This window comes from Ranitomeya variabilis, chromosome 1 (assembly GCF_051348905.1).
Source record: "Ranitomeya variabilis isolate aRanVar5 chromosome 1, aRanVar5.hap1, whole genome shotgun sequence".
In the NCBI taxonomy this organism is placed as follows: domain Eukaryota; kingdom Metazoa; phylum Chordata; class Amphibia; order Anura; family Dendrobatidae; genus Ranitomeya; species Ranitomeya variabilis.
The window spans coordinates 711,121,985-711,133,502 of record NC_135232.1 but is presented as its reverse complement, the minus strand read 5'-3'; the positions used below and the strand labels follow the sequence as shown (position 1 = coordinate 711,133,502).

The 11,518-nt window shown below is 47.5% G+C and overlaps 1 protein-coding gene across 10 annotated transcripts in view; it reads left to right on the top strand.

The window, feature by feature from the left end:
* Positions 1-409: 409 nt before the first annotated feature.
* Positions 410-11,518, top strand: part of TRIM9 (tripartite motif containing 9) — a 132,284-nt gene continuing 121,175 nt past the window's right edge. For all 10 annotated transcript variants that reach the window (XM_077267387.1, XM_077267381.1, XM_077267386.1 and 7 more), the window contains exon 1: positions 410-1,270. In XM_077267387.1, the coding sequence (XP_077123502.1) occupies positions 446-1,270 (825 nt within the window). In that variant the 5' untranslated portion in view covers positions 410-445. The remainder of the gene's footprint in view (positions 1,271-11,518) is intronic.

Sequence of the window (11,518 nt, the reverse complement as noted above, 5' to 3'; positions counted from 1 at the left end):
AGGGGGATCTGGCCTGTGGCTCCGGGGGTCCCATGGCCAGCTGGTCCTCCTGCCGGGCAGGGAGGGGGCTGCACTCAGTATTCTGCAGGTGCAGGGTGATGCCTCGCCTTCCTCCCTCGGTGTGGGCGACCTTCCTGCAGGAACGCTGCCCGGTGCCGGGGGATGGAAGCTGGAGGGAGGAGGGGCGGGTGCTGATGCTGCTGAGCATCTTTTCGTTCCGCCCCTTCATTTGATTGACACGAGTTAAACCAATCACTCTTCCAGAAGATGAGGCCGATGCGGCTCAGCATCCTTAGCACCGCCCTACCTCCTCACCTAACCAATGACAGTACAGCGTAGGACGGCAGCCCACCAATAGCGCGGCAGCTTGGGAGTGTCCTCCCCTGTCCTGATGCTTCTCCCCGCAGTGTCGCTGCAGCTGCAGCACCGGACGGACTGGATACATATGGAAGAGATGGAGGAAGAATTGAAGTGTCCCGTGTGCGGCTCCTTCTACCGGGAGCCCATCATCTTGCCATGCTCCCACAGCTTGTGCCTGTCCTGTGCCCGCAACATCCTGGTGCAGACGCCGGACTCGGAATCCCCGCAGAGCCGCCGGGCGTCGGGGCTGTCCGACTACGACTACCTGGACCTGGATAAGATGAGCCTGTACAGCGAGGCGGACAGCGGCTACGGCTCGTACGGAGGCTTCGCCAGCGCCCCCACCACCCCCTGCCAGAAGTCCCCCAACGGAGTGCGGGTGTTCCCTCCGAGCATGCCGGCCCCGCACCTGCCGCACCACCACTCCTCCGGGGCGCTGCTACCTCCCGCCCGCAACCAGTGCCTGACCTGCCCGCAGTGCCACCGCTCCCTGCTGCTGGACGAGCGGGGTCTCCGCGGCTTCGCCAAGAACCGGGTGCTGGAGGGGGTGATCGAGCGCTACCAGCAGAGCAAGGCGGCGGCGCTGCGGTGCCAGCTGTGCGAGAAGAGCCCCAAGGAGGCCACGGTGATGTGCGAGCAGTGCGACGTCTTCTACTGCGAGCCCTGCCGCCTGCGCTGCCACCCGCCCCGGGGACCGCTGGCCAAGCATCGCCTGCTGCCGCCGGCACAGGGCAGGGTGAGCCGCCGGCTGAGCCCCCGCAAGATCTCCACCTGCACCGACCACGAGCTGGAGAACCACAGCATGTACTGCGTGCAGTGCAAGATGCCGGTGTGCTACCAGTGCCTGGAGGAGGGCAAGCACAGCAGCCACGAGGTCAAGGCGCTGGGGGCCATGTGGAAGCTGCACAAGGTGAGGGGGCTGGGCCAAGGATTGGGGTCCCCAAGAACTCATAGGGCTCTGCTGGCACACCATGGTCCTTCATGTGGTACCAAAGAGCTCATGAGGCGCTGCTGGCACACCATGGTCCTTCATGTGGTACCCAAGAGCTCGTGGGGCACTGCTGGCACACCATGGTCCTTCATGTGGTACCCAAGAGCTCGTGGGGCACTGCTGGCACACCATGGTCCTTCATGTGGTACCCAAGAGCTCGTGGGGCACTGCTGGCACACCATGGTCCTTCATGTGGTACCAAAGAGCTCATGAGGCACTGCTGGCACACCATGGTCCTTCATGTGGTACCCAAGAGCTCGTGGGGCACTGCTGGCACACCATGGTCCTTCATGTGGTACCCAAGAGCTCGTGGGGCACTGCTGGCACACCATGGTCCTTCAAGTGGTACCAAAGAGCTCATGGGGCACTGCTGCCATGCCATGGTCCTTCATGTGGTACCAAAGAGCTCATGAGGCACTGCTGGCACACCATGGTCCTTCATGTGGTACCAAAGAGCTCATGAGGCACTGCTGGCACACCATGGTCCTTCATCTGGTACCCAAGAGCTCGTGGGGCACTGCTGGCGCACCATGGTCCTTCATGTGGTACCCAAGAGCTTGTGGGGCACTGCTGGCACACCATGGTCCTTCAAGTGGTACCAAAGAGCTCATGGGGCACTGCTGCTATGCCATTGTCCTTCATGTGACGCCCAAGATCTCATGAGGCACTGCTGCCATGCCATGGTCCTTCATGTGGTACCCAAGAGCTCATGGGGCACTGCTGGCACACCATGGTACTTCATGTGGTACCCAAGATCTCATGAGGCACTGCTGCCATGCCATGGTCCTTCATGTTGTACCCAAGAGCTCATGGGGCACTGCTGGCACACCATGGTCCTTCATGTGGTACCCAAGAGCTCGTGGGGCACTGCTGGCACACCATGGTCATTCATGTGGTGCCCAGAGCTCATGGGGCACAGCTGCCATGCCATGGTCCTTCATGTGAAGCCCAAGAGCTCATGGGGCACTGCTGCCATGCCATGGTCCTTCATGTGATTCCCAAGAGCTCACGGGGCACTGCTGGCACACCATGGTCTTTCATGTGGTACCAAAGAGCTCATGGGGCACTGCTGGCACACCATGGTCCTTCATGTGGTACCCAAGAGCTCATGAGGCACAGCTGGCAATTATATGATCCTTCATGTGGTGCCCAAGAGCTCATGGGGCACTGCTGGCACACCATGGTCCTTCATGTGGTACCCAAGAGCTCGTGAGGCACTGCTGGCACATCATGGTCCTTCATTTGGTATCCAAGAGCTTGTGGGGCAATGCTGGCACACCATGGTCATTCATGTGGTACCCAGAGCTCATGGGGCACTGCTGGCACACCATGGTCCTTCATGTGGTATGCAAGAGCTCATGAGGCACTGCTGGCACACCATGGTCCTTCATGTGGTACCCAAGAGCTCCTGGGGCACTGCTGGCACACCATGGGCCTTCATGTGGTACCCAAGAGCTCCTGGGGCACTGCTGGCACACCGTGGTCCTTCATGTGGTGCCCAAGAGCTCATGAGGCACTGCTGGCACACCATGGTCCTTCATGTGGTATCCAAGAGCTCATGAGGCACTGCTGGCACACCATGGTCCTTCATGTGGTGCCCAAGAGCTCATGAGGCACTGCTGGCACACCATGGTCCTTCATGTGGTATCCAAGAGCTCATGAGGCACTGCTGGCACACCATGGTCCTTCATGTGGTACCCAGAGCTCATGGGGCACTGCTGGCACACCATGGTCCTTCATGTGATACCCAGAGCTCATGGGGCACTGCTGGCACACTATGGTCCTTCATGTGGTACCCAGAGCTCATGGGGCACTGCTGGCACACTATGGTCCTTCATGTGGTACCCAAGAGCTCGTGGGACACTGCTGGCACACCATGGTCCTTCATGTGGTGCCCAAGAGCTGGCATGCTGCATGTGGACAGGGTATGGTCCAGTGTTATGCCCATGAGCAGTGGAGAGGTCGCAGTTATGGGGCCCCTGGGGGCCGGCACAGTTTAGCCATATTCCGTCATGAACCTGCAATCACAGCATGTAAAGATGATGCGGATGATGCCACCCTGCACCCATCTATTGTATGAGCCAACTACAGCTGGGAGCCACGGGTAGATTTTTCCTTTGGGGCCCCTAGTAGTTGCACACAACTACTGAGCACAAGTGTCGAGTGAATGGCAGGACTGGCAGAGACTGGCAGCGTCTCCAGTGTGTGAGCGGCCCTGGAGAGGGACGACATTGGGAGCCCACCAGTGACGCTGCATTTTCTACTCTATAGGTCATATTAGTGCAGGACCTCCAGGGGGCGCTGTAGAGGGTGAGATCCAGCTGGGCCCCTGTGCTACATAAGAGTCATCAGTGCTGGTGCCCAGCAATGTGTGAGGTGGGGGATGCCCCTGCCATTGGCATCGCCGGATACAGACTCATCTATGGGAAGGCTGGGGGAGGGGGCCTGGAGGAATGTGTCAGCAGCATAGGGTGGTGGGTAAGGAGCCGCACAGCAGGGAGTGGGCTATCTGTAGTAATCAGCCATATAGCAGACCATCACATGTATGACCACAAGCCATCCTAAGATTCAGTGAGGGAAGTGCACTGTGAGCGATTTCCTTATCCAGAGAATAGAAAAGAGGAAAACAGGAGCCACGTCCAGTCAGTGACCGCGCTCTCTCAAGCCGTGCACCCTGCGATTCATGGGGGGAAACAGAGGGGGGCGCCATGAATAATTCATACTGCACGGAGAAGGACTCAGGGGTGAGTGTCTGCGTCCTGGCGAGGGGACCACGGAGCCGAGGCCAAATTGTGTCATCCCCCAAGGCTTCATCGTTACAAGGAGTTTATCTATTATCTATTTATTATCTATCATCTATCTATTATCTATCTCTCTATTATCTATCTATCTATCTATCTATCTATCTATCTATCTATCTATCTATCTATCATCTATCTATTATCTATCTATTATCTATTTATTATCTATCTCATCTCTCTATTATCTATCTATGTATCATCTATTATCTATCTCTCTATTATCTATCTATGTATCATCTATCTATTATCTATTATCTATCTATTATCTATCTATTATCTATCAATCATCTATTATCTGTCTATTATCTATCTATCATCTATCTATTATCTATGTATCCATTATCTATCTATTACACTGGTCAACAGCATTTTTGGTGCCAAAGATATTTCATCGAATTTAGGGTATTTTTGGGGTGCTGATTCTGAATATGTCATCAGTTTTGCCAGATTGGCTCAAGTTTTTGAGATTTTTGGTATCTTATTTATAGCACTTGTTGGTAAATGCGACGCATCATCTCATTAATTTCTTTGGATTAGTACTTGAACTGAGCAGTTCTCAATATAGTTTTGTGTTAAATAGTGTTCTAAAAGTTTGTTCATAGCTTGATTTTTGCACTAACTTTATGTTGTTGTCTGTTTTCCAGTGAAAAGCATGAACTCATCAAGAAGAAGTTGTCTTAACGATCCAGACTCATTCTGTTACATTTGTGGTGAATACACACTGCCAAAACATAGAAGAAACATAACAGACTTCGTAAAAAAAGTGTATTTTGCCTATTTTGGGGTTATGCTTGGGGACCAAGACAAGTTTTGGGCACCACACATAGTGTGCAAAGCATGTATCGAATTATTACGAAAATGGAGCAAAGGACAAAGAAAAAGCTTCAAATTTGGTGTTCCAATGGTGTGGAGAGAGCCAAAAAATCATCATGATGACTGTTATTTCTGTGCAGTGCAAGTGCAAGGATTCAATAAGCATAAGAAACGAAAATGGGAGTAACATGGAATCTGCAAGAAGGCCTGTCCCTCATTGTGAAGATGTGCCTGTACCTGTGTTTACCATAAATAACAGTCATCATGATGATTTTTTGGCTCTCTCCACACCATTGGAACACCAAATTTGAAGCTTTTTCTTTGTCCTTTGCTCCATTTTCGTAATAATTCGATACATGCTTTGCACACTATGTGTGGTGCCCAAAACTTGTCTTGGTCCCCAAGCATAACCCCAAAATAGGCAAAATACACTTTTTTACGAAGTCTGTTATGTTTCTTCTATGTTTTGGCAGTGTGTATTCACCACAAATGTAACAGAATGAGTCTGGATCGTTAAGACAACTTCTTCTTGATGAGTTCATGCTTTTCACTGGAAAACAGACAACAACATAAAGTTAGTGCAAAAATCAAGCTATGAACAAACTTTTAGAACACTAATTAACACAAAACTATATTGAGAACTGCTCAGTTCAAGTACTAATCCAAAGAAATTAATGAGATGATGCGTCGCATTTACCAACAAGTGCTATAAATAAGATACCAAAAATCTCAAAAACTTGAGCCAATCTGGCAAAACTGATAGCATATTCAGAATCAGCACCCCAAAAATACCCCAAATTCATTAAAATATTTTGGACACCAGAAAAAAATTTTTTTTTTGTTGACCTGTGTTATCTATGTATCATTCTATCCCCCCATCCTCCCCTCACGGGTATACATGTATAGGGGGTATGCAGGGACAGTCCCCCTGATATCCTCACTTCTGCGCTCTCTTGGCCGTTCTCTCGCTCCGCTGGATTGGATGTGACATCTGGCCGTCTGTAGTGTTGGGGGATTTACATGAGTGACGGGAATAATTCACTGCATTCCTCTTGGCTTGTCACCGTCCCTATGGCGGTCTCATCCTCGGCCCCTCACGTCGGGAGCTTTGTATCTTCAGTCACTACCAGGGGGGTCACATTAGAAGCAGAGAGACAATAGTGTGTGCAGTGTTCACATGAAGCAGATGATCGTCCCATAAGCTGCATCTGATCCATGGTCTCTGCGCTCGTGTAGCCGCATGTAAAATATCCCCCCTGCAGCCCACCCTTCACCACAGCGGCAGGGAAATGTATGCCTAGGTGATCATTGAAATACATTGCCCCCCCCGCGCTCCTGTGGATTAGTCTCATCGTCAGTTATTGCATGCATTGAATTGATCGCCTTACCTCTTTCCGTTACAAATGTAGCAGAGCTGAATTAGTTTTTTCCCCTTTTTGTGGTTGTATTTGGCTAAGACTGTATGTCGCATTCCCTTCTGGTCTAATGAAACCCAGTGAGCTCTGCTACATCTGACCTTACCTGGATAATGCACTTCTGACTGACAGCAAGGCCTGTGGCTGGTGGTCTTCTCCATGGACTGCAAAAACTGTTCCAATGAAGCGTCAGGGGTCATTGCAGGCAGATGTAGCAGAGATGAGTTTGTCATTAAACTTCATTCCCAGTGATTTCATGGCTGTTTTTCCGTTTTGTAAGTTGCAGTAATAGTACAAAGCTTAGAGAGCAAAATAGCACATTGAGCTCTGCTACAACTGACAGTATGTTTGGGTAATACATGTTTTCTTCAGCTACGGCACGTATTGGAGATTTTGGAGGGATAAATAGCAAAAAACACTACAGTAACAGGTGTGTATATATATATATATATATATATATATATATATATATATATATATATACTAGATGGTGGCCCATCGGGTATTCTAGAATATGTATGTATGTATATAGCAGCCACATAGTATATAGCACAGGCCACGACATATTGTAGAATACCTGATGCGTTAATACAGGCCACGCAGCATATAACAGTGGCCACGCAGTATATAACACTGCCCACGTAGTATATACTGTAACATTGCCCACGTAGTATATAGCAGCCATGTAGTATATAACACAGCCCACACAGTATATAACACAGCCCACATAGTATACAACACTGCCCACGTAGTATATAGCAGCCATGTAGTATATAGCACAGCCACGTAGTATATAACACTGCCCACGTAGTATATACTGTAACATTGCCCACGTAGTATATAGCAGCCATGTAGTATATAACACAGCCCACACAGTATATAACACAGCCCACATAGTATACAACACTGCCCACGTAGTATATAGCAGCCATGTAGTATATAGCAAAGGCCACGTAGTATATAGCACAGCCATGTAGTATATAACACTGCCCACGTAGTATATAACACTGCCCACGTAGTATATAACACTGCCCACGTAGTATATAGCACAGCCCACGTAGTATATAACACAGCCCACGTAGTATTTAACAGTGTGGGCACCATATCCCTGTTAAAAAAAATAATTAAAATAAAAAATTGTTCTATACTCACCCTCCGTCGTCCAGCGAAGCTCTGTCGATGCGCGCGCGGCTGCCGCAAGCTTCCATTCCCAGGATGCATTGCGAAATTACCCAGATGACTAAGCGGTCTCGCGAGACCGCTAAGTCTTCTGGGTAATTTCGCAATGCATCTCTGGGAACGGAAGCTGGCGGCAGCCGCGCGCGCCTCGGCGGACGACGGATGGTGAGAAAAGCAGGTTTTTTGTTTTTTTATTATTTTTAACATTAGATCTTTTTACTATTGATGCTGCATAGGCAGCATCAATAGTAAAAAGTTGGTCACACAGGGTTAATAGCAGCGTTAATGGAGTGCGTTACCCACGGCATAACGCGGTCCGTTAACGCTGCCATTAACCCTGTGGCAGCGCTGACTGGGCGCCGGACACTGACTGGACGGGAATAGGGAGGGACTAATTCTCGGCCGGACTGTGCCCGTCACCTGATTGGTCGCGGCAGCCAGGACAGGCAGCTGGCGAGACCAATCAGCGACGCGGGATTTCCGTGATGGAAGTTGCAGACAGAAAGACGGAAGTACTCCTTAGACAATTATATATATAGATGTATATTTTGTGGATCCAAGGAGTAGGAATGTGGTATGTGGGGCCACTGCTGGAGTCGCTGTGTACATACATTACATTACAGATCCTGAGTTATATCCTGTATTATATTCCAAAGCTGTACTCACTATTCTGCTGGTGCAGTCACTGTGTACATACATTACATTACTGATCCTGAGTTACATCCTTTATTATACCTCAGAGCTGCACTCACTATTCTGCTGGTGCAGCCACTGTGTACATACATTACATTACTGATCCTGAGTTACATCCTGTATTATACTCCAGAGCTGCACTCACTATTCTGCTGGTGCAGTCACTGTGTACATACATTACATTACTGATCCTGAGTTACATCCTGTATTATACTCCAGAGCTGCACTCACTATTCTGCTGGTGCAGTCACTGTGTACATACATTACATTACTGATCCTGTACTGATCTTGAGTTACATCCTGTATTATACCCCAGAGCTGCACTCACTAATCTGCTGGTGCAGTCACTGTGTACACACATTACATTACTGATCCTGAGTTACAACCTGTATTATACCCCAGAGCTGCACTCACTATTCTGCTGGTGGAGTCACTGTGTACATACATTTCTGATCCTGAGTTACATCCTGTATTATACTCCAGAGCTGCCCTCACTATTCTGCTGGTGCAGTCACTGTGTACATACATTACATTACTGATCCTGAGTTACATCCTGTATTATGCTCCAGAGCTGCACTCACTCACTATTCTGCTGGTGCAGTCACTGTGAACATACATTACATTGCTGATCCTGAGTTACATCCTGTATTATACTCCAGAGCTGCACTCACTATTCTGCTGGTGCAGTCACTGTGTACATACATTACACTACTGATCGTGAGTTACATCCTGTATTATACTCCAGAGCTGCACTCACTATTCTGCTGGTGCAGTCACTGTGAACATACATTACATTGCTGATCCTGAGTTACATCCTGTATTATACCCCAGAGCTGCACTCACTATTCTGTGTACTTTTCTTATCCTTCACATTATTGCTGTATCTGTACAGGATAAGTGACTTGTTAATTCATAAACATCATTCCTATTTTTCATAGATGGACATACCCTTTAAATCACTTAAGCCCCGCCCACATTGAAGGCTCCCGTATGCCCTGTATGTATTGTCTCTCCTGCAGTCAGTGGCCCTTATATTGTCACTAATTTCCCAGCTCCGGGAATCAGGTCACTGTGCCGGCCCGAGGGCCGAGCCATTTAGGAGCAGAGCTATTATTGCAGTAGACTGTGCAGCGGGACCGGAGCCATGGCGGCTCATCAGGCACTTGTGAGGGAATCGGGGCAGAAATGATTTCGATGCAGACGGACGGCTGAACGTGTTTATAAATGAAGCAATTCCAATCTCCGGGGTCAGAGAATGCTGCATTGTGCTGTGTACGTTCAGATAGATGAGCTGATCCCTCCGCGCCGGTCAGGGGAAGGCTATAATGCAGCGGCGCTGGCCCCCGAGATTCATCGACTATGTGTCCTGCCATCTGAAGCCCCTGATTGCCATCTTCGGCAGAGTGCTTGTGTATGGCCACGTTCATATGTTCAGTATTTGGTCAGTATTTCTCATCAGTATTTGTAAGCCAAAACCAGAAATACTGATCAAATACTGAAGGTGTGAACATGGCCATAACCTCAAATACTGGTCGCATCCGTTTGATGAAAGACAGTTCCCCTATTGACCATGTCTGTCACAGAATGTTCACATGCACGCTGCCACATGGAGTGCCCCTGTAAAGTGCCAGCCAAAAAGTGCTCCACTTCACAGATCCAGGTAGAGTGCACCCAGTGTAAGTCAAAAAATGCTCCTGTAAAATACTGACCAAATACTGATAGTGTGACTGTGGCCTATGTCTAATGATCACGGTGTCTATAGATGTTCACATCTGTGCTGTCAGTGCTGCATTCTGTACAAGGTTAACAGAGAAAATCACATTCTTTTTTTTTTCTGAGAGTGAACTGCGCCACTCTTGTCTGTAGGCTGTGCATGGTATTGCAGCTATGCATCATTCAAGTGATTCTGCATTGCAGTACCAGACAGAGTGTACAGACAAGATGAGCACTGACACTGGAAGAAAAGAGGAACCCTACTAGAGTCTGTATGCTGAGGACAGTATTATAGTAGTTATATTCTTGTACATAGTAGCAGTATTATAGTAGATATATTCTTGTACATAGGGGACAGTATTACAGTAGTTATATTCTTGTACATAGGGGGCAGTATTATAGTAGTTATATTCCTGTACATAGGGGCAGTATTATAGTAGTTATATTCTTGTATATAGGGACAGTATTATAGTAGTTATATTCCTGTACATAGGGGCAGTATTATAGTAGTTATATTCTTGTACATAGGGGCAGTATTATAGTAGTTATATTCTTGTACATAGGGGGCAGTATTATAGTAGTTATATTCTTGTATATAGGGGCAGCATTATAGTAGTTATATTCTTGTACATAGGGGCAGTATTATAGTAGTTATATTCTTGTACATAGGGGCAGTATTATAGTAGTTATATTCTTGTACATAGGGGACAGTATTACAGTAGTTATATTCTTGTACATAGGAGCAGTATTATAGTAGTTATATTCTTGTACATATGGGGCAGTATTATAGTAGATATATTCTTGTACATAGGGGGCAGTATTATAGTAGTTATATTCTTGTACATAGGGGGCAGTATTATAGTAGTTATATTCTTGTACATAGGAGCAGTATTATAGTAGTTATATTCTTGTACATAGGGGGCAGTATTATAGTAGTTATATTCTTGTACATAGGGGGCAGTATTATAGTAGTTATATTCTTGTACATAGGAGCAGTATTATAGTAGTTATATTCTTGTACATAGGGGGCAGTATTATAGTAGTTATATTCTTGTATATAGGGGGCAGTATTATAGTAGTTATATTCTTGTACATAGGGGCAGTATTATAGTAGTTCTATTCTTGTACATAGGGGCAGTATTATAGTAGTTATATTCTTGTACATAGGGGCAGTATTACAGTAGTTATATTCTTGTACATAGGGGCAGTATTATAGTAGTCATATTCTTGTATATAGGGGCAGTATTATAGTAGTTATATTCTTGTACATAGGAGCAGTATTATAGTAGTTATATTCTTCTACATAGGGGCAGTATTATAGTAGTTATATCCTTGTACATAGGGGCAGTATTATTGGAGCTTTATTCCTTAAAGGGAATCTGTCACCCCAAAATTCGCCTATAAGCTAAGGCCACCGCCATCAGGGGCTTATCTACAGCATTCTGTAATGCTGTAGATAAGCCCCCAATGTAACCTACTCACCCAGGTCTGTTTCCGGTGCCTCTCATCTTCATACAATGTCGTCCTCTTCTTTGCTTCCTGTCGCGGCTCCG